At 45.7% G+C, this 26,943-nt stretch overlaps 1 protein-coding gene across 10 annotated transcripts in view; it reads right to left on the bottom strand.

Annotated features, from left to right (window-relative positions):
• SLC4A7 (solute carrier family 4 member 7) overlaps window positions 1–26,943 on the bottom strand; it is a 203,775-nt gene that overhangs the window by 91,857 nt on the left and 84,975 nt on the right. For all 10 annotated transcript variants that reach the window (XM_075921993.2, XM_075921992.2, XM_075921990.2 and 7 more), the window contains one exon: window positions 14,478–14,559. In XM_075921993.2, the coding sequence (XP_075778108.1) occupies window positions 14,478–14,559 (82 nt within the window). The remainder of the gene's footprint in view (window positions 1–14,477; window positions 14,560–26,943) is intronic.

Raw genomic sequence — 26,943 nt, 5'->3', positions numbered from 1 at the left:
CATGGGAATTAAGCCTGTGGACAGGCCTTCTCAGTTCAGAGATCCTCATGTATACAGCCTCCTCTTAAGAGATGTTTGTCACAGTTTCTCATAGGTCATCTTCAATAATTTCTGTAAGACCTCTATGTCCACGTAGTTGTTTTATCATTATGCCTTTTTGTGCAACAACTCTTCCTTACAGAGTTATGTCCTGCTCAGCTATGGTTGTTACAGGTGGTAATTATTAAGTTCTGGGTGACTATAATGGGCTGTTTATAGAACAAATGTTTCAGAATGTGAAGTAAAACTCATCTTCCTATGTTGCCAGTTAACCAGCAATGTATTTATATTTTATGTGCTATAAAATTAAGTACCTTACAAAAACCATGCAGCAATTATAATCAGTTCTGTTGCATTTCTTTTGTTTACATTTTCCTGTACAACTTGTTCTTTGGGGGCTTTTTATGACAACTTATGAAATACTATTTAGATATTTTTAAATACAATTGCCACTGAAATGCATCTGGAAAAAAAAGAATGAAAACTTGTTAATTACATAAACAAGGATATCCTTAAATTAGCAGTGGATTCCATTATAAAGTGAAAATCTGTTCTACCTATTTCAACAAAGTCAAAATAAAAACTGCATCTTAAAAATCAAACTGCTAAAATTACCAAATTGCAGAGAATAGTGTCACCACTTATACCTGGGACAAGAAAATCTGAGACTACTGTAACTACTAAAGCCTCAACTGATATTTAACATCCCTATTCTGTGCAGTCTAATTTTATGTGGCATGAATCCACAGTTTTTAGCAGTTAACTAAATAGTCAATTAACCTAATGAATTCCTATTGGTTACTCAACTATCCTATAGTCCCCACGGGTGGGGCCAGCAGACAGTGTGCTCCAGTCCCACTTCCGAAGAGCACCCTGCCACTCAGCACTGCTGCCTCTGTACCAAAGGCGAGAGCTGGTCCACAAGGGGAGCCAGGCTTTACATTCATACAACAAAAGCCTGGCTCCAAAAACCTGGCTTCGAAGAGTTTCTCTGCTAGAGATGCAAAAGCTTATCAGTTAAGGCTATAGACTACACATATCCCTTCACCCCCTTACCCCTCCAGTAAATTCTTTAGCAGGCTGGTTCAGTGCTGGCTTGTACCTACCCTCACTGCAGCTCTGCATTTAAAGTGTATTAGGAGCCAAGCTCAGTTCTGGCTCGCAGTGGGTCCAGGAGCTCAGACCTACTCCCCAGACAGGTGCTGCTGCCTCCTTGGCGAGCTGCTGAGCTGAGATTGCTGCACCCTTTGATCTACTGCAGGAGTTGACAACCTAAGGCTTGTAAGCCAAATATGGCTCACTAGGGAGCCAAATATGGATCTTTTGAAGCTTGAGCCCAGCCCCTTCCCTTGCTCCCCCTGCAGCAGGGAGCCCATGCTGGCACAGCAGCAGGCCTAGGCAAAACAATCCAGGCCACAGACACAGCAGGGAGCTCCCAGGAAGATTTCCCAGCTTGCCTTACCTGCCGCTCAGAAAAGCAGCTGTGGGGCTGTTTGTGTTCAACAAACTGAGAGCCAGGAGAGGATGGGGCAGTGGTGCTTTACGGCTGCTCCCACCCTCAGCACAATCCCATTGGCCGAGTTTCAAGAACAGGCAGCACACGAAATGCCAATCCCCCTCCTCCCCCAGGTTCTTATTCACAGAGCACATGGCCATGCAGCCTATGGGGGGGGGGGGGGAGGGCGGGGGCCAGGGCAGGCTCCTGAGAAAAGTGCTGGGCTACTGCTCTGAAGTCTCACTGATAAGTCTCCCAGCCAGAGCCTGCCTCTGGCACCCCAGCCCCTCCCTCCCTACCCCCAACCCTCTGCCCCCCTCCTGAGCCCATACCCCCTTCCAGACCCTGCACCAGGTCACAATCCCCTCCTGCCTTAGATCACAATCCAAACCCCTGCACTGTAATCCCCTGCTCTAAATTACAATCCAAACTCCTGCAACCCAATCCCGTGCCTCAGGTCACAACTGCCTCCTACACCCAAACACAGTGGTCCCAAACCCAAAAAAGGTTCTCCAATCCTGCCATACATAAAGACAATGTTGAAACCTTTTGTGTTGGAAATATTTTACTTTATTTTAAAGTAAAGCCTGGGCAAGAAGCTCTCAATTGGGACCCAACTCCCATCTGACCGCAGCGTCATAACATTCCTGCACACCTCCACAATCCTGAGCCATATACCTGAGCCCCTCATACGCTCACATTCCCAGTCCACTGCCATCATATTGACAGAAGACCACCTGAATACATACATGAAGCTGGATTTGATCCGTTATGATGTAAACTTCAAAAGAAATGCATGAAAAAATGCAGAAGTCCCATTACATAAAGCTTGTGAGTATGATGTTTCATTTATGTGATTATTAATATTACTGGTAATTGAGGTAATGATTAAGTAGTATATTTTCACTCATGTAAATGTGCATTCTTACATGGCTCTTTGGTTTGAAAAGGTTGCTGACCTATGATCTACTGCAATGGAGAGGAAGACTTTCCAAGATTTTCTAAAGGTCTTTGTTATCATATTGAATGTATGGGGGATGGATTCCCTGTTGTCCTCATGAGGATTAGGATAAAATGTTGGAAGCTGAATAAGTTGATTCATGTTGATGTGTAAAAAGGAAGTCAAATCCCCCGGAGCCATTGATTCCCCTATGAGGGGCACGTAAAATATACATACATTGCTAATGCTTAGATATATTTGCTATTTGTATAGGAGTAAGACATGACAAAGGTCAAGGCCTGTCACAGGTAATAACTTATAATAAGGAGACGAGGGGAAGTGAAACCAGTCTTCTGTTAAGTAGAGATATGGATAGATTCCACATCCTTTAAACTTGTGACCGGCTCAAGCAGGAAAGGAAAAAGGGAAGTGTGGCTTGCCCATTGTTCAGCAAAAGTGAATGAATGTAACACAGCTGTAACTGCAAAGTCAGCAAGTAGGCACTGTATTTAACCTCATTTGGAAAATTAACCTGACCTATAGGAATGCTAAATGTCAAAGATGAAGTAACCTATCATGTTAAGGCACCTAAACCAGGAAGGATGTGAACCCTATAAAAACCCCTGCCTATGAGATGTTGGGGGTCGGCTCTGCTTTGAACATTGAGTTCCTTAGCCGTACCTTGGTTGCAACCAATAAACTTGAGTTGGACCCAGCCTGAAAGTGTGACTCTCTTCTTGGGGTAAATCAGACTAGCCTCCAAGGAGACGAAACCTTGCAATTTATGCAACAATGTGTCATACAGAATTCACTTCAGGGGTGATTTTTTGATGTTTGGGACCTTGCCAGGGAAGAACACAGCATCTTTCATGGTGCATTCCTCTATGACTATCTCCCCTATCCTTCTAGCTAAACTAACTGAAATGAGGAATACCACCTTCACAAAAAGCTGAGTTAGTGAACAAAGGTCACTATTTCAAATGGTGATCTACTCAGCCTTTTAAAACTTTTACAACTCAGGATTGGGATGCCTGAGTTGTGTGAAGAGGTTTGCTATGCGTGTAAGAAATCTCTTCATAGTTGCCTGAAAGAAGTTTGAGTAGCCTTCTATCTGCTGGTGGAAGATTGCAACTTGAACCTTCAGTGAGATAAAAAAGAGACCTGATTTCTTTAAGGTTAACAGGAAGTCTAGGATCACAAGGTTGGCTGAATCGGGGGTGACTCTTGGTTTGGCACCTGATCTGGAACCTCTCCTGCTTTTGAAGCTCAGTGTGACAAATGCTGCACTTTCTACTGTATAATAGCATCTCCCAAATCTCCTAGAGCAACATGTTTCTACATGCTGGAACCATGAAGGAGTCACACTAAGTCACAGGACCTACAAATTGGGACAGAGGCTGTGACCCTTATTCTGTGACAGAACGTATGAAGTGATTGGTAAAGCCAGTCATTGGTAGGCGCAGTGTCAGCTGTTACAGATAAGCGTACCACTTATCTAGGCCATCAGAATGAGAATTTCATTTTTCCCTCCTTATCTTCAACAAGACTTTTAGCAATAGAATGAATGGTGGGAAACGCATTAAGAAGGCCTTGTCCTAGGGAAGGAAGAGAGCATCTCTCATGGAGTATCACCCAATTCCCATCCTGGAGCAGCACTGTCGATACTACTTCTTCTGGCAAGTAGCAAACAAGTCCAGTTCTGGTGTACATAATTGTCAGATTGCGTCATAATATATGGACATGAACCTCTCACAGACCTGGAAGAGACCTTGAAAGGTCATTGAGTCCAGTCCCCTACCTTTACAGCAGGACCAAGTACCATCCCTAACTGGCCCCCTCAAGGATTGAACTCCCAACCCTGGGTTTAGCAAGCCAATATTCAACCACAAAGCTTTCCCTCCCCACCCAATACAAAGTTACTATTTCTAATTTGTGGTCATGCGGAAATTTGTCAGTCATGGTGTTGTGTATTCCCAGCAGGCACACCACTTATCTTAAGATTTTGTGGGAGATACACCAGCTTCAGAGCTTCAGTACTTCTATGCACAGAGAATCAGGCCTGACATCTCCCTGTCGGATTAGGTAGTAAATGCAGGCCATGTTGTCTGTCATGACCTTTGTATGTATGTCCCTGATCACCAACAGGAAGAGAGCACATATGTTTGACAGCTCATTTCTGAGCTCAAGCATATTGATGTGGAGGCATGTCTGTGTGTACTATTTGCCCTGTACTGTATTAGCCATTGAGATGTGTGCTCCATTCAACGAGGGATCTGCTGATGGTCAGGAGAAAGGAGGAGGAAAAACTGAGCTAACAGACATTCCCATACAGATATTTACTGAATCCTTATGCCAGTCTAAGAATTACTTAATTTTTAAGGCCATCAAAAGAAGCTTGTCTATATTGTCTCTGTTCAGCCTGTAACCTGAATCAAACCATTCTTGGAAGCACAGTCTGGTATGAGCAACAACCAATGTGCCTGTAGCCAATTGCTCCAGAAGCTGAAGGCAATGTCTGGCCAAGATTGGGGGGAGGGGAGGTTGGATTTATACTTTATCAATGAGGAGAGTGAGAAATCTATTGTGGAAGGAGTACTCATGCCTGAATGGAGTCACGGTTGGCTCGTCTGACCTTTGGGTCAACAGATCAATGAACAAAAGTCACCCTTAACAATGGATCAGATTCAGAAATGGTTCCCATATGGTCAGAGTGACTTCTTGGGTCTCTGTGCAGGACTGTACTCTGAAAAGGCAATTATCCATATAGGGATAAAGCATGACATCCTGGGATGATACTACCGAGAAGACTTTGAAGAACACCCTGAGGGCCAATCAGAAGCCAATATTAAATAGTCTGTAAGGGTAGTAGTCCTGGCCCAGTATGAATTTGAGTAACACCTGTGGCTTGGTATGATAAATGTGGAAGTATGCATCTTGAAGGTTGTGGGTTAAGCCCCTTCTGATGTTGGGATGATTGTTGACTGGGTGAACCATCTTGAACTTCTGCATGTTGATGGATCTGTGGAACAGTATGGGTCTCTAAAATACCTTTTTATTTGGTATCAGGAAATAAAAGTAGAAGACTGCCTCGGAGCTGTACTGGCACAGGTTTATAGTTTCTACACTGAGGAGATGGTTTACCTTTTAAAATAGTAGACTCTTGTGAGAAGAATCCCTGGAGAGGGACTGGGAAGAGTGTCTGGAAGTGGGAAAGTAGAAGTAGGTGGCATATCTGTTGTGGTTGACTTCCAACACTCACTTTTCAGAGGCTATCAGTTTTCTGGTGCTGCAGAATGGAGTATGGCAGTCTCTGAAAGAAGGAATTGGGTTTTCCAGTAAGGTGGTGAAGGTGTATTCTACATGTACATTGACCAACCCATCAACAGCACCACTTCACAGTGGAGGGCAGAGACAAAGTTGGTTGCTGTCCTGTTTGCTTTCACTTTGGGAACTTTGATTTCTGTCTGTGGCTCACAGGATCTCTGTGACAAGTATTGAGATATATACAGCAACGACCAGGGCTTGAACGGAAGCTAAAGGCATATTTTCTCTTGTAAGCCAGCATGTATATCCCTGGGGAATGAAGGGTCACCTAAGAATCCCCCAATGTGTGAAGGGACATTGGTATTCTTGGTGAATAGCTTCATTCCCTGAAAGGGGAAGAACTCCACCATGGTTTGGACCTATTTAGGGAAGTCAGAAGACTCAGCCCTGAAAGCTGCCTTATAATCACAACTGTGGAAACTGAATGTGCCACCCTCTCTGTCATGACTAATGAGGACTGGAGAGACTTTTCACCACCAGCTGGCCCTCATTAATGATAGCCAAAACCCATCTCTGTGGGGTTTGGGATCTGATCAATAAAGGGACCTGATTTCACATTGTTCTGATAGATAGATATACATTATATATAGTTATAAATACATTAAAAGCAAGAGGAAGACCAAGGACAGGGTAGGCCCACTGCTTAGTGAGGAGGGAGAAGCAGTAACAGGGAACTTGGAAATGGCGGAGATGCTCAATGACTTCTTTGTTTCGGTCTTCACCGAGAAGTCTGGAGGTGTGCCTAACGTAGTGAATACAAGCAGAGAGAGGGTAAGTTAGAAGATAGGATACACAAAGAACAAGTTAAAAATCACTTAGGAAAGTTAGATGTCAGCAAGTCACCAGGTCCTGATGAAATGCATCCCAGGATACTCAAGGAGCTGATAGAGGAGGTATCTGAGCCTTTACTATGATCTTTGAAAAATCATGGCAGACAGGGGAGATTCCAGAAGACTGGAAAAGGGATATTGTGCCCATCTATAAAAAGGGGAATAAGAACAACCCAGGAAATTATAGACCGGTCAGTTTAACGTCTGTCCCAGGGAAGATAATGGAGCAGGTAATTAAGGAAATCGTATGCAAACACTTGGAAAGTAATAAAGTGATAGGGAATAGCCAGCATGGGTTTGTGAAGAACAAGTCATGTCAAACTAATCTGATAGCTTTCTTTGATAAGATAACGAGCCTTGTGGATAAGGGAGAAGCGGTGGATGTCATATACCTAGACTTTAGTAAGGCATTTGATACGGTCTCGCATGATATTCTTATTGATAAACTAGGCAAATATAACTTAGATAGGGCCACGATAAGGTGGGTGCATAATTGGCTGGATAACCGTAGTCAGAGAGTTGTTGTTAACGGTTCTAAATCCTGCTGGAAAGGGATAACAAGTGGAGTTCCTCAAGGGTCTGTTTTGGGACCCGTACTGTTCAATATCTTCATCAATGATGTAGATATTGGGATAGAGAGTACTCTTATTAAGTTTGCAGATGATACCAAACTGGGTGGGGTTGCAACTTCTTTGGAGGATAGGGACATAATTCAAAATGACCTTAGCAAGTTAGAGAAATGGTCAGAGGTAAACAGGATGAGGTTTAATAAAGAGAAATGCAAAGTGCTCCACTTAGGAAGGAACAATCAGTTCCATACATACAAGATGGGAAGCGACTGTCTAGGAAGGAGCATGGCGGAAAGGGATCTAGGGGTCATAGTGGACCACAAGATGAATATGAGTCAACAGTGTGATGCTGTTGCAAAAAAAGCAAATATGATTCTAGGTTGTATCAACAGGTGTGTTGTAAGCAAAACTCGTGAAGTCATTCTGCCGCTCTACTCTGCACTAGTTAGGCCTCAGCTGGAGTACTGTGTCCAGTTCTGGGCGCCACATTTCAAGAAAGATGTGGAGAAATTGGAAAGGGTACAGAGAAGAGCGACAAGAATGATTAAAGGTCTAGAGAACATGACCTATGAAGCCAGGCTTCATGAACTGGGCTTGTTTAGTTTGGAAAAAAGAAGATTAAGGGGGGACATGATAGCGGTTTTCAAATATCTAAAAGGGTGTCACAAGGAGGAAGGCGAAAATTTGTTCCTCTTGGTTTCTGAGAACAGGACAAGGAGTAATGGGCTTAAAGTGCAGCAGGGGAGGTTTAGATTGGACATTAGGAAAAAATTCCTAACTGTCAGGGTGGTCAAATATTGGAATAAATTGCCAAGGGAGGTGGTGGAATCTCCCTCTCTGGAGATATTTAAGAACAGGTTAGATAGACATCTGTCAGGGATGGTGTAGACGGAGCTTGGTCCTGCCTTGAGGGCGGGGGGCTGGACTCGATGACCTCTCGAGGTCCCTTCCAGTCCTATTATTCTATGATTCTATGATGATTCTATGATAGATATATTTGGCCAATAAGGCCTGGTCAACTAGAACAGAAGAGTGGCAGATTAATACACTTTTCTATCAAACAGATCCAAAATATTTTCAGACATACAGGACAGATTTAAACTGGTACTGGCGATCCTTAGAATCAACTGTATCCACAATGATGGAATTTGAAGGTGGGTTGAAAAATAAAAATTCTGTGCACTTCAACACAAAATGCTTTTTGTCTTCCCTCTTGCATATTGGCAGGATGGATGTAGGAGTCTGCCTTATAAATCTGGCAAGAGTGCTTAATTAACTGAGAGAACCTCTCTGGCAGAAGTATAAGATTGTAGAATGTTCACCAGTTTGTGGTAAGGCTCAGTCATTTTATGCAGCACTACTTGCAGAACACTGCCAGCCTCTAAGCTAAGTCCTGAAATGATTAAAATCACCCACCACATATAGTGAAGAGGGCATCACCACCTCATTAGGTTAGGACAACAGTAGATGAGCTTGAGGGGTATCTTCCATTTCTGCCTCAGCTTCAACTTCTTCCCCCAGTTGCTCAGGAGGTTCTAAACCCTTTGACCCTACAGCTGAAAGAGGGTGCCTCCTATGCCACACTAAGAGCCTGAGAGGTCTGCTGCTTCTGGGCCTGCCAGGGGCCACCATAAGGTCATTGAGGGTAGGGATGTATAGTGAGGCAGAGTGGCTGCCCACTGATCCAAAAGGGAAGGAGCCCCTCCCTCTCAGCCCTGGTGGGCAGTACCCAGCCCCAGCACATCACATAAGAAGTCAGGAGGCAGGGCTAGAACTATAAAAGGCCAGCCTGAAAGGCCAGTCAGCCCCAGTGGAACCAGAAGCCTCCCCAGCACTCCTAAACTGGGAGCTGGACCTGAGAGAAGCTGAGGACTGGCCCAAACTGCCAGGTTCCCAGCTGGACTACGGCCTGGAGGAACTGCTTACTTGGCCAGAGGTTCCAACCCTGCAAATCACAGAGAACAAACTAGATCCAGGTACATGCCAAGGGGGAGAATGGAAGCAGCCCAGGGATAGCTAAAAGTACTTTGATTGAGACAGGGCAGTGTATTGCAGTCAGGATCCCTGCTGACCCAGCAGCAGACTGTACTGCTTCTGTTGGGGCCTTGGCCTGGGATACAGAGGAGAGGTGGGCCTACATCCTCCCTGCCACTCCATTCCTAGGTGGCAGTCTCACCCTTTGGCTGTTCCAGAATGATAGCCTGCAATTGTCAGATCTCCACCCAAACATGGGGAGCCGATTGCAGTTGCTTCAACTTGGACTTGTAAAACTGTTTGTTGCCCCACCCTGAACCAGGACATGGGCTTAAGAAACTGTTTATTTGTTGCCTCACCCTGAATCTGGGCCAGGGACTAAGGCTAGTCGTGGTTGTACCGCCCTGAACTAGGGCCTAGGCCTGTTATCTGTGGCTGTAGACTGACCTAAGGCCAAAGCCCAGCACAGCTGATTCCCCAAAAGGAACTGAGCGGGACTGTAGTAGGGCAGAGTGGCTGCCCACTGATCCAGAAGGGGAAGGAATCCCTCCCAGAGCCATACTGGGCTACAGAACGGCACCAAGGCTGCCCAAACCATGGATATTGAGGGGTGGATGGGTGATATGTCTGGTGTACATGATGAAATTGGTACCCACATAGCTAGGACAACAAGCAGTGGGAACCCAAGTCCTCTCATTCATCTGAGTCTGGTCTGATGAGGGGAAAAATGGTGTGTGGCAGAGAGATGTAATTGAATCCAATGCTTTGGGAGACATTGGCACCAGAAACCCAATACTGAATATCAGCAACTTCAGCACGCTGGATACAGATCTGTTGCATATTCAAAATCTGAGGGACAATGTCAGTGCCACTGGCTGTTGATGCCAAGAAGCTGACACCGACTCAATTGATATGGAGACCTTGTCACATGGTCCACTGGTGCCACACACACACACACACACACACACACACACACACACACACACACACACACACAATTGATGCCAGTACCAATGACCACAACAATGTGGCTTTCCCCTGAGCAGAGACCTTCCATACTTTTCAACCCCTGTATTTCCAGTACTTCTTTGCCCATGCCCAACAGGGCTTTGGACAGATCAACTCGCTCTTTTGGCTCAGTGCCATTCCTGCTCCGTGTACCAGATTTAAATGGTTTTAGGTACTAAAAGAAAAAGGCTGCAAGGAAAGCAAAATTTGCAAAACTACAGGGAGTTAAAAATCCATGAACTAACAGCTCTTAGCTCAGTCTCTAGTCAAGAATGTTTGAGAAGGAGCTGAGAAGGAAATGGCCATGCATGCGGGCTAGCCTCATAGCAGGTGGGGAGGCATGTATGCACAGGTAGGACAGAGTGCTTTTAAAATTCTCCAAGGTGCCAGTGTGTGAGGGTGCACACACTCCCACAGTGGAACACCAGGGACACAACTTGAAAAATAATCTGTTATTTTATAGTAGTAATACAACAACACTAGTCAGTAGAAGGGCATTATGATGCTAGGTATGAATATATATTGCAAAAGTCTTGAAAAGGTAACACTTGGCTTTTATTTTTGTCATTATGTTGTTTAACCATAGTTGAGTAGATCTAGAGAACACTGGTAATGTTTGTGACCTATTGCGCACACAACTGCTTCCGTTAGTGAACTGAACTAGTGCAGATTCTTTAAAATACTGGGATAGACAAAGTTACTAAATACATAAATTGTGTTGGCAATTTTTGAACTTGAACATTGCTATCACTTAGGAAACCATGTGCACATCTTCTAATCTAAGTCAGTTTATACAAGCCACTCCATGTCCTTCCCCACTCCACCGATGCATCTTTTTACATTGCTTTTTCTCTCTCCATAAGCTGCATACAAATCTGTGGTACTAAGAGCAGTGAGTAACCGACAATGTAGAAGACACTGTGTTGACACCACAGAATTAGTATCAGCCCCACAGACAGTTTGTTTGGAGCTTCTTCCCTTGTTAAATACCAAAATTAGGGCTTCAGATGGCAGTAGAGTAACCTGGACATAAAAGCAATGAATGCTTGTTTAGCCGGGAACGGGGGGCGGGGGGGAAGAGAAGAGATGGAGGCTGTAATACAGCAAGCATATTTCAAGTGAATTAACACTTTTCTGGAAGTGCTCCAAATTCCAAGAACTTCATACATGGCACAAAAATAGTTATGAATTTTACAACATTTATTTATGGGATGTTCTGTATTTGCATTAAGGATACTACTTAATGTACCTGAGGAAAGAAATTTCTCCAGCAAGACAAATAAGATTAAGTATCCAATATTTTGTAAGAGTGCTGCCCATATACCACCGACAATTCCACTAAACCCCCATTTAGTATTTTACCACATTGAACTGTGGAATGTACCAGCTTGAGAGGCTTCTACACATGTAGGATCTTCCCTTTATCAGCCAGTCATCAAGGTCTGAGTATTTCTGGATTCATCAATGTCCTAGGTGTGTGGTCACAATCACTTTACATTTTATGAGTGGTCTTGGAACCAACGAGAGACAAAAGGGCATCACTGTAAACTGGAAATGACACCCGTCCAATGTAAAATGGAGAAAGCTCTAGTGTCCCATGAAGACTGAAATATGGAAATACGCATCCTTCAATGTCTCCCAGATCCAGGGAGGGAATGATGGAGGCTAGGGAGACCATATGAAACTTCAACTTCATGGAGGTCTTCCCATAGGATCGTGTGCAAGAGTTTGCTGCATTGGTGAGCAACGGTATAGCAGTGGCTTGGGGAGTCCTCCAAATCACCTGGGCTGAGACAGACTTGGTGGCCAGGATGGTTGCATTGAAGTGACCATGAGACAAAACTTCTGGTTGCAGGCTTCTGGGCTGTCCCAGGAGCTCCCAGCTGAGGGTTTGGGGGGCTATTCTCTGAGTTGACTGACTCTAGACACCATGGGCTCAAATCACTCCCTGCTCCTTGGGCATGCAGACCCCTCAGTAGTTCAGGAAGCCATTCCAACCTCCTTCTACTCCCCACCTGCACCTCACCTCTGGTCGCAACCTAGGTCCTGAGGGGATCCCAGAGCTGGCTTCTATAGGGGAAAGGAAAAAGACAAGGGGCCTAGGATATGATCACTTCCTCCTGTCTGGCTGCTCAACTTGATTGTCCCAGATGTCAGAGAGGCCATAAGCAATCATTTTTAGAATTCACTCAAGGACAGCACACCAGCCAGTTCGTTGGATATAATCATCCCTTTCCTCAACCACCTTCACCCTTTCCAGTCGCCCACTTTGGACTACTGGGTGCTAGATACAGTTTCTTCAGGTTACCCCTGGCAGTTTTGGCTAACCATGCCCTCCATCCCCCCCTCTCTCATCAGGGACCCCTCTCATGAGCAACTCTTCATTCAGGAAGTCAAAAACCTCCTTTGCCTGGGAGCAAAGGAAAAAGTCCCATGGAACATTGAGGGCAGAGGATTCTACTCCAGCTAATTCCTAATTCCCAAGGAAAAAGAGGGTCTTAGACCCATCATAGGCCTGCATTGCCTGAACAAGCCTCTCAAGAACTTACAGATGCCTGCAAATGATTTTGAGTAACTATGCACATGGGTGCACACGCACCTAAAATGGAATTAACATGAGCAAGTACTTGAAGAAGAATCCCTGTGATTGTGCAGTTTTCAAAATTCACTTCAATTCTATAACCTCTCCGACAAGCAGGAGAAACCTATTTCAAGACACACAAATAGTGTTCTATCCCAGCTCACCCATATATTTTTGACTTACATGCAGAAGGAAATTCAGAGCTCCTCCACCAGCCCAGTGGTCACTAGATGTTACTTTCTCTACTGAAGAAAAGGGGTCTTATTCCACATTGGCCTGAACTCTGCCCCATTTATTTATATAGCCAAATACACCAATAAGAGATTAAAGGGAATAGCAATTTTAAATCTGTTTCCTCCATGCAGTATGGTGGCAAGTCAGCTGGTCTAGCAGTTCTGAGTGAGGCAATGAAGAAACAGTGATGCTCTTTGGGAAAATACTTTCACTTTTATAAGGATCGCAAAGCACCTTGCAAACATTTATTAATCCTCATAACACTCAAAGCCTTATAAAGTGAGCAAGTATTATTCCCATTTTGCGATAAAGAAAGATTCAGATGTTAAACAATCTTCTAAAGGTCACATAGGCAGAAAGTCTGTGGTAGAGACTAAAATAGAACCCAGACACCCAAGCCTTCTACTCTAAGTCATTTATCTTTCCTCATCTTTGGTAGGGTGGTAGAGATAGGAAAATGCCAGAACAGAAGGAAGATAAAGAGAAGGAAGATAAAGAGAAAGTGATCTTGTATCCAGATCTAAATTAAAATGACCTCTAGTTTCAAGCCATATTACAAACATGGGCTTAATGTGCATTCTTTCATCCCCAAGTCTCCTTCAGTATTACTGCTTTCTAGTCTTCCCTTACCACTGATTATCCAATAATTGGTTTTATTATCCTTCCTCTAAACTAAATCACAATATTTTTCTGTCTATGTGTGTAGTCCATCTAGCGTTTGCATTTTTACCTGATTTGTATTGGCAGCAAATGCAACTTATTGCCATTCTATTTATTCCCTCTTTCAGACCACTAAGGTACTAAATAACAGATCCAACATCATCCTTCTCTAATAACATTCACAGCTTTTTCAAGCAGCAGCATGAACCTGACCCAAAACCTTGCTGATTTTGCTTCTACATCCAGGATTGTGAAGTACAGCCAGGGAAACTAACAAGATTTCATACAGTTTTTGTTCTGCCACAAATAAAATTGATGAGCAGCAGCACTGGACCACTCTGCAGTCTTGAGAAGACAGGATTCCAACACATGAATAGGGTATAAACTGATGAAGGGTTTATTTACAGTCACGGGAGGAAAAAAAAAATCAAAGATTAGAATCTGCAAGTGTTGCCAGCACTCATCCTACTAACCAATTATGATCAGATTTTTTTCCAAACCTTGGTCCCTGGCCTGGAGAACTCAATCTAATCTATGATTTCAACACTAACGTGGTTTTCTTAACCCCCACCTCCCCACTCCCACCTCCACCCACAAAAACCACCATGTAAGGAAAGATTTCTTTTTAAAAAAGGGTAACACTAAGCAATGTACTGAATGAAGAAAAAGGATATAGAAGCTTGTTGAGCTTAAAGTCATACTTAGAATTTTATAGTGTAGTCAATGACTGCTCTCCATATTCATGCACATTAATCAGAGCTACATAGTGCATTGAAGAGAAACAGAACTAATACTGTAAAGTAGTAAGATTTTTAACACTTACTCTCTAGTTCTTCTCTCTCAAAGTTTGTGTTGATAGTAGAGCTAGTTTTGCCCATATCCACAACAGCTTCTTCATCATGACCCTAGAGAAAAAACACAAATATAGATTTATTTTGTTTCACTTTAGGTAGCACGGAAAGCCAAGATAATTTCTATCATAACACTAAAAATGGATAATACAGTACACTCATACATACAATTTATAGAAGATAGCTTCTGAAGCAGGAATTTGAAAATTAGCTGTTTTACAGCCATTTTCTGGCATAATAAATAAAAAGAGCCCAACTCTCACAGGAAGAGGAAAAAGGAAGTAGAATATGTAGAAATACCTTATTTTCTGCAAAAAAAATCCTTTTACTACTAAAAAATATTCTGCACGTAAGAAGTATCACACTGATGAAAACTAGGTTTGCTATGCATCATAAACAACAACTGGCATCATATATGTAGTAGCCCAGTGTCAGAGTCTGGGCGGTGCTGTTGCCTAAAATGCTGGCTGTTTCCTCTGGGTGGCGCTATTGCTGAAATGCTGGCTGTTCCCTCTGGGCAGCCCATGCTGCATGGGGAGTGCGGGGCCCAAACGGCCGCTTGTTCCCCCGCGGCGGCCTGGCTGAGCGGTGCAGAAGTCAGCCGAGCGCCACGGAGGGAGGGGAAGGGAGGCGGGGCAATGACGTGCAGCATGACAGTGGCTCCAGGCCCCTCCCCCCTTCGCCTCTCGCTGTGGCGCTTGGCTGACTTCTGAGACACTCAGCCGGGCCGCCGCAGAGGAGCAAGTGACCGTTTGGGCTCCACGCTCCCCATGCAGCACAGGGAGTAGCCGTTTGGGCTCCGCGGTCCCCAGAGTGAGAGGCAGGAGGGGGAGCAGAAGACAAAGAGCGAGGCAGGAGGCAGAGGAGAGCTGGGGGGGGGGGGGAAGCAGCAGGAGGAGGGGAGAGAGAGATGGAGCGAGAGACCGGAGCCTCAGGAGAGAAGACCGACGTGGAGGAGAGACCTGAAAATCCCATTTTATGACAGGCTAATTGGCTAGTTACCTAATAATGAAGGAGAACTTTCAAAATATTTCACTTAAAGTAAGACCCCTCTACATAATAGGATGTCAGTATGCAGTAGGGATATTAAATTTCAAGTAATTGACTAATCAAACAGTCAATGCAATTTGCATTGACTATTCAATTAATTGATGGGCACCTCTGCCTTTGTAGTGTAGCAAAAGCTACACATCAAAGGCAAAAGTGCTATGTGGAGCACAGAGCAGTCCCCCGCTGAACCAGTGCTCCCCGCAGTGTTTCAAAGCGGCAGTGCCGCGTGGAGCCCGGGGTCAGCTGTGGACCCCCCCACTAACCTCAGGCTCCATGCAGCACTGCCACTTTGAAACACCACATGCAGCCTGGGGCCAGGCCCCACACGGAACTGTCGCTTTGAAGTACTTCCTTCTTTCCCCTCCCATGCTGCCTCTTTCTGATAGAGGCAGCAAGTGGGGGAGGGGGAATGACTAGTCTTTCAAATACCTAGCAAGCAGTCATTTTGGCTTAACAGTTAAGCCTGGACTAATTGGTTAATCCTAACAATTACATGCACTCCCCTTCCCTAGCTGCCTCTCAGAAAAACAGTAGCACAGGGAAGAGGCGCTTGCCTTCCCCTCGTGTGTAAACATTTAACTGTTAAAAAATCCAGTGGTTACACATTTACACAAATACATGTTATTTAACATGTAATATCTTTTGTACATACGCATTTATTGTTTGCATGCATTTCACATGAAAAAACAAAACTGGATCCAGCTGACAATAGCACAAAAAACTTTAAAGCCCAGTTTTGGCTAACACCAAAGTAAATAAAGGTAAAATCAGGGATGCAGTGTGGTGACTTAGTAATCTAGTAGCTCCTAAAACTCCACCTAATGGTAGGTGCTACACAAACAGAAAACAAGATGACACTCATTGCACAAATAATTTTTAATTTAAGTATAACATAAGAGATATAAATGGGGAGAAGGTACAAGGACATAATGAGATTGTAGTTATCAACATGCTAAGCAGTCATCTCAACACACCAACAGCCTAATCATTGTCAAGTTTTCTGTTGGTGTTATAACCAGAAAGAGTTTTAAGAAGGGATTTGAAGATAGCTTTGCAGATATCTATGGGGAGCTTCTCCCACACATGAAATACATCATGGCTAATAATATGGGGGACCATCCTTTCTACAGGACAGTTGAGATAGCTGCCATAGGGCATGCCACAGCACAGGGCAACCATCCCAAACCATCCTATGGATAGCAGTACTCCAGCCATAACCCTTCCCCAGCGAGGCATACTCCAAAACACTCACTATGTTAGTGGGAGACCCATGCAGAAATTGGCTCTATGTGTCTCATTGAAATTCTCCCTCCTGAGGGGAATTCCTGCTACTTCATCAAAGCAGCTTTATAGTTCATTGTCATTGCTTTACAGGTTTCATACTTAGCCTAGGTGAAAAGCTCAGACAAAACTCTCCCCCATCTGAAGAAACCTTGCAGCTACAATTGACATATGATATGGAAGCCCTTTTCCCATCCAGGCAGAATTCCATAGCTTGCTTGAAATTTTAACAAATGATGAATGGAAGTGGACATCTGGCTGATCAGAGGCAGGTGTGCAAGCCTTTGGATGTTGAAAGAGATAGGTAGGCGAGGTATATGCTGTTAAAACCTTAAAAGTAAAGGCAAACAGATTATGCCTCCCTGTCATCATTCCACTAAATAAATTCACAGCAAATTTTGTTGACCTGACAGCCAGAAACATCAGGCTGTCTTCATAAAATGTCAGACCAAAAAACCTTCATATTTCAGTAAGTTACAATTTTCAAGACGATACCAGAAATAAAAGGGAAACATTATTAAGCCCTAGGAACTAGCACTCAACTCAAAGACTGTAGAAAAATTAACAGCACAGTTTTGGAGCGAGTGTCTACACAGGCTTCTCCAGCATGAAAAAAAAAGTGTTTAAGAATCCAAGTCTCTCTACAAACAATCTTTACCATTTAAATTATGCTACATCAAGGCCCATTTTGGGGACCAGTTTACCACTCAATTGTGGTAAAGGGGCTTGCATGTTCCAAAGAGCTATGCTGTTGGGAGATTAATACTCCTGATATGGTCTCCAAAAAATGAACAGGTCTGAGGGGAGGTCCCAGATACAGCACAGTATAAAGGCAGTCCCCGACTTACGCGGATCCGACTTATGTCGGATCCGCACTTACGAACGGGGCTCTCTCGCCCCGGAGGTCGAGGTGGCGGATTGCTACCTGCGAGCTCCGGGGCGAGAAAGCCCTGTTCGTAAGCTGCTCCGGTGCCCCTGGTCTGCTGGAGTCCGTCTCCAGCAGACCAGGGGCACCAGGCGGTTCCCCGCGCTTCTGAGGCTTTGCCAGAGCAAAGCCTCAGAAGCGCGGGAACCCGCCGCGGCTGTGGCTTCAGTCCCGGTGCCTGTGGTCTGCTGGGGACCATTCCCAGCAGACCACAGGCACCGGGACTGAAGCTGCAGCCACGGCGGGGTCCCGCGCCTCTGAGGCTTTGCCAGAGCAAAGCCTCAGAGGCGCAGCACCCCGCTGCCGCTGCGCTCCCCGTGTCCCTGGTCTGCTAGGGGGGGGGCGCAGCTAGTGTGCCCCCCCACCCCCAGCAGACCAGGCTTTTGTTTTGGACCCTGTGGCAGAGCAGCTGGGGCGCTGCCGGGTTGGTCCAGTAGTGCCCAGAGCGGCGCTGCAGGACCATACTGAACCAACCCGGCAGCACCCCAGCTGCTCTGCCCCAGGTCCTGATTCAGCCGCTGATGGTCAGTTTCAGCAGCGGCTGAATCAGGACGCCTGGGGCAGAGCAGATGGGGTGCTGCTGGGTTGGTTCAGTAGCACCGAGGAGCGGCGCTACTGGAGCACCCCAGCTGCTCTGCCCCAGGCGTCCCCAAGTCAGCTTCTGCTGAAACTGACCAGCGCTGACTACAGGAAGCCCGAGGCAGAGTTGCTCTGCCCCGGGCTTCCTGGAATCAGCTGCTGATCAGTTTCAGCAGCAGCTGACTTGGGGACGCTTGGGGTTCTTAAGTTGATTCTGTATGTAAGTCAGAACTGGCGGTCAGTTTCAGCAGCGGCTGAATCCGGACGCCAGTTCCGACTTACATACAGATTCAACTTAAGAACAAACCTACAGTCCCTATCTTGTACGTAACCCGGGGACTGCCTGTAATCCCAAATCCTCAATGGTAGATCAAACAAGGGATGTTAAATCCTGGTTAATCAGTTAACCAGTTAAACCTAAGGTTTCAGAGAATAACTGATTAAAGCAGGATCCCACTCCCGCACCCCCGCAGGGCTCCCAGCTGCTGCTACCTGTCCCTCTGCATGGGGGTGTGGGGCAGCTCCTGCTTCTAACACATTCGGGGCTAGAGCAGCCCTCTGCCCATGGTAGGCCACAGGTAGGGGGTTGCTCCAAGGTACTGGTTAACCAGTTCCCAGTAAGTATCACCTGATGATGATGACACTTATTGGGTAACCAGTTACCTGTTCACATCCCTAGATCAGACTTAAGAGAGTCCTCAGCTCTCAATAGCTGTGAAAGTAGATGAAGGCGGCAGCAAGTTAGACATATACATACAGTCTCAGACTTTCACTGGGCTCCAGACCTTGTCATGATTATGTGGTCAATATAGATGCTTTGGCTTAAAAGGTGCACCATATTAAAAAAAAAAATACATGCAGGCTTGTACTATGGGAAAGAACATCTCTCCAATATTCCAAGTCCTGTTGCAATGGACTAATAGCAACATGAATAGGATTAGTCAATCAGTTAATTCCTACCCACAAATGGCATGTGGGCAACAGCATTTAGATTGCCATTTGGTACCTGGACTGAGACACGGTGAAATCCAACAGCTATTATTGTGACTGAGCAGTCCTCTAAGATCCCCTCTGATCACCCTCCAAAAGAAAGGCTAGGAAAGGTGCCCTAAACCTATACTGTGTCATCCACTCCTTGCTGGATCACCCTGTCCAATAGGAAGCTATCAAAAGACAGTGAGTTTTGCTACATGGAATCTTCGCACTCTGTTAGATAACAAAGATGATGTAGGATCAGAAAAAAGAACTCTTATAACCACCAGGGAACTTATGAGATAAAACATTGACATTGCTTCCCTGAGTGAGACACGGTGCGCAAACAAAAGGTCAAAAAAGAAGGTGAACACTACCCCTTTTTCTGTAAAGGAAAATCTGCAGAGAACAGGCACATTCATGCTGGTGGTTTTACAAGTAGGAATAAGTTTGTCTGTCAGTCAGTTTACAGAATTTCCAGTAGGAATTAACAAACATTTTATAACTCTGTTGTAAACTGAGGAACAACATGTCTGCTGCTATCAGTGCTTATCTCTCAACACTCAATTATCTCAAGGATAAGAATGATATTATACACATCTTGACACTCTTGACCAACATTCCCAAGGAGGACAAGATCATTATCCTCAGAGATTTTAACATTGGAGTCGGGAATGGCACTATCCAAAATGAAGGATTGGGACAGACCAACTCCAAAAACATCCACCTACTGAACAAATGTGTAGGAAAGGAAGTTACTCTGTGCAGAAATGACTGTTCTTTGAGGTGTGTCTCCCTGTGAGAGCTCCACATAAGATGCAGGGCAGGGGTGGCCAACCCGCGGCTTTTCAAAGAAAAAATTGCGGCTCCCACGTCTCTGAAAGATTCAGTGTTTCTGTTTGCATGGAACACTGGTGAAAACTTCAAAATGGCCACCTTCAAAAGGGCAATGCCTGCTCTGTTCTTAAAAGGGCTGTGGCCGGGCCCTCCTTCGACCAAACGCTGCCACTGAGGCGCTCCCCCCCCCCTCTCCTTGACCAAACGGCTCTTTGCACTCTATCTACCACTATTTTGGTGCTTCATCTGTAATGGGTTGGCCACCCCGGTGTAGGGACATCCCAGAACCATGGAGCGGATCTTTTTCAGCAATTATCAGCGGATCACACATGCACAAAGGGAGCCTCACGCTGCATTCAGCATGGGGTCTTGGGAAATGCCTCTCCCTTTCAGTTCCTCTTCTCCATCCAAGTAGCCAAGACTCTGAGTAGAGGTGAGGAAGGGAGGGTCATGGAGCATCCACAGGACACACACCTTGAAGAACAGTCATTACTGCACAGAGTAACTTCCTTTTCTTCTTTGGGTGATGTCCCTATGGGGGCTCCACATAAGGTGACTACAAAGCAGTACCCGACATGGATGATGAAAATTAGAGTTACTGCTTAGAGACTGCAGATAATATCGCAGTATCCACTGCAAGTCTGCTCCCAGTTGTGACGTTATGACATAGTGCCTAAAGAAGGTATGATGAGAGGACCAGGTGGCTGCTTGGTAAATGTCTTTAAGGGCTATGTTGCTTAGAAAAGCTGTGGACGTTGCAGTGCATGAATGGAGCGCCTCTTTGGTGGAACTGGCAGGTCTGTTACAGAGGGAATAGCACCGTAGTATGCAGGATAAAACCCATTTGGAAATGCGTTGCACTGAAATAGGTGTACCCTTTCAACATAGTGTGATGGAAATGAACAGACGCAGAGACTTTCCAATTATTGGTTGCGTTCCATCTCTGTGAAAGGCCAGAACTCACTGGATGTCAAGTGTATGAAGCATAGCATCTTTGGGTGATGTATGAGGCTTAGGGAAAAATGCTGGTAGTACTACTGGCTCGATGTAGAAGGCTGTCGGTAAGTATATGAATGGTCTGGTTGGCAATGATGGGAAGAAAGTGGTTGCATGCTTTCTTTGTCTTACAGCCCTGAATTGGAGTAGGTTGATGTGTAATGAGGACTTCTGTGGTGACCATCTGCCCTGGACCATGCGTGGGAGCAAGTGTTCCCCCAACCCATGAGAGAGGCATCGGTGGTAATCTGCATGGATGGTTCAGGCTAGTAGAAAGGTATTCCTGCTAGAAGGTTGCTGGGCACTGTCCGCCATGCAAGCGAGTCTAGTACCTTTTTGGGACGGCGACTTGTTTTTGTAATGGGTGATGTGCAGGCTTGTAAAGTGGCATTAGCCAGTGTTATAGGGCTCTGAAATGAAGGCATGCATGCTTCACGACGTAAATAGTGGCAGCCATGTGGCCCATTACCTGTAGGCAGGTAAGTGCCATAATGGTAGGAGTTTTCAACAGTACACTGACAACATCACATAGGGTTGTAAATTAGTAATCTGAGATAGGCTCTAGCAGTCAATGAATCGAGGTAAGCCCTAATGAACCCTATACTCTGTGTGGGCTGCAGAGTTGATTTCTGTTCATTTATTAGGAGGCTCAGACAATTGAACATCTGCCTGATGTTGGAGACCATGATGGTAGTCACCACCTGGGATTGACCTTTTATAAAAGACAGTCCTCTAATTATAGAAAGATCTTGATGCCTTGCTGTCAGAGATAGGCTATGACTACAGCCAGGACCTTTGAGAAAACCCTAGGGGCAGAAGACAGTCTGAAAGGCTCTGTACTGGCAGTGATCGTAACCCACAATAAATCAGAGGTATCGTCTGTGTGATGATGTATGGCGATATGGAAATTACATCCTGAAGGTCGATGGCTGCGAACCAGTCCCCATGGTCCAGAGCCAGTATAATCGAGGCCAGTGTTACCACCCTGAATCGTTGCTTCTGCAGGAATTTGTTTAGCTTGCGGAAAACTAATATGGGTCTCCAATCCCCCTGTGCACATTTGTGTCAGAAAATATTTGGAATAGAAACCTGTCCCCTGAAAGGCAAGGGGGATCTCTCTATCGCTCCCAAGTACAGGAGGCGGTCGATTTCCTCTGAGAAGTTTCTCATGACAAGGGCCCCTCAAGAGGGACAGGGCAGGAGGCTGGTAGGGGGAAGCGATGTGAAGGGGATGGCATATCCTGTGAGGATGATTTCCAAGACCCATTGATCTGATGTTATAACGTCCCATTGATAGAAGAAGGGATGGAGTCTGTTGGTAAAGAGGTGTTACTGGCTCATTAGCAAACATTGAAGTGGGAGGTCAGGCAGGCTTTCAACCAAATCTTCAGATCTGCTGCTTTGCTGCCTGGGAACCAGAAGAGCAAGTTTGAGGTGGGTGCCTCTTCTGGGGTCATTGTCTAGCACAGTCATAGTCGTACTGCTTTTGTTCAGTGCGATTATAGTAGCTATCTGTTTTTGTTGTATGGAGTAGTATACATGCCAAGCGCAGGAGTCCTTGCTGTTATGTAGGTCTTCAGCCATACTAGCAGCAAAAAGCTTGCACTTATCAAACGGAAGGTCTTCCACCTTGGACTGGAGTTCTTTGGGTATGCAGGATGATGAAAAAAGCTCTTCTCATTACCACAGTTGTGGCTATTGCCCTAGCTGTTGTGTTAGCTACATCTATCAAGGAAAGGAGGGTTGTATGAGCAATAGTATGCCCTTTTTGGATGACTGATTTGAGTATGGGCCTTTTGCAGTCTAGTAGATGTTCCATCAGTTCAACCAATTTAGAATATAGTTATCAAAATCATGGTTTGCCAGCAATGCTGCATAGTTAGCAATTTCTTAGCTGAAGTGTGGCAGAGGAATACACCTTTCTTCCCCAAATACTTCTAACTGTTTGTGTTCCCCACCATTGGATGCTGGTCTGGCCAGAGACCTTTGCACACTGATTAGCAGCATCCACGATTACAGAATTTGGTTGCGGATGTGAGAAAAAAGGAAGTCCAGGTCTTTTGGCGGTGCAAAGTACTTCCAATCAGACTTTTTGCACGTTGGCTGAATTGAGACAGGGGTTTGCCAAATTTCATCAGAGACCTCCATGATAGCCTTGTCAATGGACAGTGCGATTCTTCCTCGTGATAAAGGACGGATGTTTTTCTAGGAGTGAATGTTGCTTGTCCTCAACTTCCTGCAGTTCGACACCTTGGGTTTGTTGCAACCCTCTTAAGCGGTTCTCAGAATTATTTTATATCATCTGTTGGGTGAGTATCATATGGTATTGCAGCTTTTTCCGGGTCTGAAGACGAGTTATCAGAAGAAGAGTTATCGGGAAGAAATTCTGGGTGCCATAACTCAATATATTCAGAGAGCTGACCCTCCTCCTCTTCCGCAATGGTTGGTATAGTGAGAGACAGGGAGGGTGAAAGGAGTCTCCTCGGAGAAGACAGTGCGGTAAATTGTCTTTTCCGTGAACCCCAGTGGTCCCATGGTGACCAGCGGGGAGAGTTGTGGGTCTGACCACTCGGAGTACTAAGAAGGGTAGCCTGGTCTTCCATGGTAATAGCAAAGATGACGAGTGCTGTGATGAGAAAACATTGTGATAATCATCTTGGTTAAAGGCAGCATGCTCAGAGAGTACAGGAGACCTCACATGGCATAGGAAAACACCTAATGAGAATGGCAGCAGGGAAGCCTCTCTCGAGGGAGGAAGTGAAACAGCCTGCCTGCCACTTGTTTCTGCACTGTCATGTGCCAGAGCCTCCATTGGGGATGGACTTGATGCCAGGAGCTGTGGGGCTCGCATTTGATGGCAGTCCCTTATGGAGGACCGCTTGGTCATCAGCAGCACAGATCTTGGTGCCGCGTCTTTCAATAACGCCGGCACCCGTGTGTGCAGGTACATTGGTAAGATCTCTCCAGTGCCGATGCTGCTCTTTTTGGCACCAGGGTTAAGCACGATGTAATGGTTGCAGTGCTGGTTCAAGCTCCTAATTGCCAAGTGTGTACATCTTGTCCCCTCCGGCCACTCTGGGGGATGGAGTTGGGGGCAGGGATTTAGAGGGCTATGGCCCCTTCTTAGCCCAGTCATTGGGCAGGGATGAAGCAATTCTCTTTCTGGGAGCCTGTCCCACCAGCAGAGAGGCTTGAGAACACTCAGGCTGCATTGTCTTTCCAAACAAAATCATTCAGAGCCAGAGCTCCTTATCCTTCCTGGCCCTCACAGACTGCAGCACAGTTCGCATTTCTGGGGTACATGGGCTTCCCCCAAGCAGCGGATACAATCCACATGTTTATCCGCCACCGGTATCAGCTCCTGGCACAATTGGCATTTTTTGAAGCTGGAGGGACCCAGCATTGCACCCACTGTGAGGGCATCTGTTTTGTTTGGTTTTTGCTACTGTCTCCCTGTTCATGGCTCTGGGATGTCCCTACAACTTATGTGGAGCACCCACAGGGACATCACCCAAAGAATAACATTGTCTACTCAAGCAGCGAGGAGTCCTGTGGCACCTTATAGACTAACTGAAGTGTTGGAGCATAAGCTTTCGTGGGCAAAATGCCTACTCAAATGCCCTCTTTAGACAAAATGAGAAGCATAAGACCACCTGGTGACGCCCTTGCTCCAAGCACTGATACCTTCTTGGATGTGTTATTGTTAGATCGTGATATCAGAATCACCAAGGTGCAGGTCTACACAGCCTGTGTTTTGAACACACTGTTGTATGCCAGTGAAACATGGACTTTGTGCTCAAAACAAGAGCAGCAGCTCAACACATTTCATATGCGCATATTCGGTAGGCGTATATTCGGTATCTCATGGCAGGACAAGATCCCCAATAGCGCAGTGCTTGAGAGGGCAGACACCGTCTCCATGTTCACCCTTCACCCTTCTCAAACAGAGGAGTATGCACTGGCTTGGCCACGTCTCACGTATGTTGGATGGCTAAATACCGAAGGACCTTCTCTTTGGCGAACTGGCATCTGGAAAGAGGCTGAAAGGGCGACCTAAATTGTGCTATAAGGACACGTGCAAGCATGACCTCAGTGCTCTCTCTATCAGTGCGAACACCTGGCATTCTCTCACCTTAGACAAGTATGCCTGGAAAGAGGGAGTGAAGGAAGCTCTTGCTATGTATGAAACTACCTTGGTGAAGGAAGCGGAAGACCAGAGAGCCCTCAGGAAGATCCGTGCCCATGATACCAGAGCGACATCTACCTACTGCTGCTCACAGTGCGGAAAAGACTGCCATTCCCGGATTAGATTGCACAGCCACAGAAGACGCTGCTTGAATCAGTCCAACAGGGGCGCAAACCCATGATCCTTCGGGATCGAAGGATGCCTACGATGATATCAGAATGATGGTCATCCATGGAACCGACAGATTATCCCTCTATTAGATTTATCCATGAATTTCCAGATCATTTATGATGCCCTGAAGCAGATAAAATTAGTACAAACAAAATTCAATGTCTACACTGTATTCCACTTTTGAGAGAGGAATGCAAACGCAGCTGAGAAAAATTGCAAAAGAAGTGCGGATTTGAATTTCCCGTGCTTCATTTGCATAATAGCATTTGGGCGCTATTTTGAAAAAAGAAACGCTGTCTAGACACGGTTATTTTGAAAGAAAACGCTTCTTTCAAAATTACTCTTAAACCTCACAGCTGGTGGGGACACAAGCATCCGCAGGGTCATCATTGGAGCTTGCAGGGCTGCAGAGCCCACAGTCCTGCCTCAAGCGGGGGGCCAGAGCAGCAGTGGCAGGTAGCTGGGGAGAAGAGCCCAGCAGAAAGGCTGCTGCCTCCTCCCCTGACCTTCCCTGGTCCAGTTAACTCCCTTGTCCAGGACTAGTCAGGTCCCGAGGGAGGTGGAGCAGGGAGGTCCAACCTGTAGTCCTAGCTCTCAGAGCACACAACTTGTGTTTTGGGGCCTGTAACTTTGACTGACTGGTCTTTAGTGCTGTATGTGCTATGCACTAATATCGTATGAGAACAGAAGCCTCTACTTTTATGCCACCTGTTTTGATATACAATCTATTAATGTGTTTCCTAGCACTTAGTGCAAACCAAGCTTCCCTTTTGGCAGTCCAGTAATCTAAGCATTCATTTTTGGCGGATTATGAGTAACATGAGTAAGTGAAAAGGGTATTTTTATCTTCTTTAAAAGAATTATAAGTGTTCATCCACTTTTTGAATCCACATCAATTCTCCCTCCTACTATCCCATCAGCCCTCGTGCCTAGCCTAGAATTAGAGTTCCTGTGCCAGGGCAGAAGTTGCTACTGTGGGTGGCCTTTGCTCCCTCTGCAATTTAGTGCAGTGCACCCCTTGAGTTAGGAAGCTAATTCTGGCCCAGGCATATGTGCTAGATTGCAGATTTAGTTAGGGAACAGATTCAGAAGCAAGTGAGTTCATTTTTGGTTTGTATCAGATTCTAATTTCTAGGATAGCAAAGTTACTCACCTCCGGTGCAGTAACTGTCGTTCTTCAAGGTGGTGTCCCCGCGGGTGCTCCACTATGGGGGCTGGGCTTGCCCCGGCACCGCAGATGGAGACTTGTCGTTAGCAGTGTCTGGCCGGACCACGCATGTGCCGCGGGCTCGCGGCTTTCGCGCTCTTTCTGTCGCGCGGTCCGGCCCCTCCGCCAGTTCCTCGGAACCGCCTCGGAGTCTGTAAGACAAGAGCAGAGAGAGAGAGAGAGAGAGGACTCCGAAGCGGGGAGGAGGGTGGGTAGTGGAGCACCCGCGGGGAC

This window comes from Pelodiscus sinensis, chromosome 2 (genome assembly GCF_052426305.1).
Source record: "Pelodiscus sinensis isolate ZL-2025 chromosome 2, ASM5242630v1, whole genome shotgun sequence".
Lineage (NCBI taxonomy): Eukaryota > Metazoa > Chordata > Testudines > Trionychidae > Pelodiscus > Pelodiscus sinensis.
This window is presented reverse-complemented; position numbering and strand designations above follow the sequence as displayed.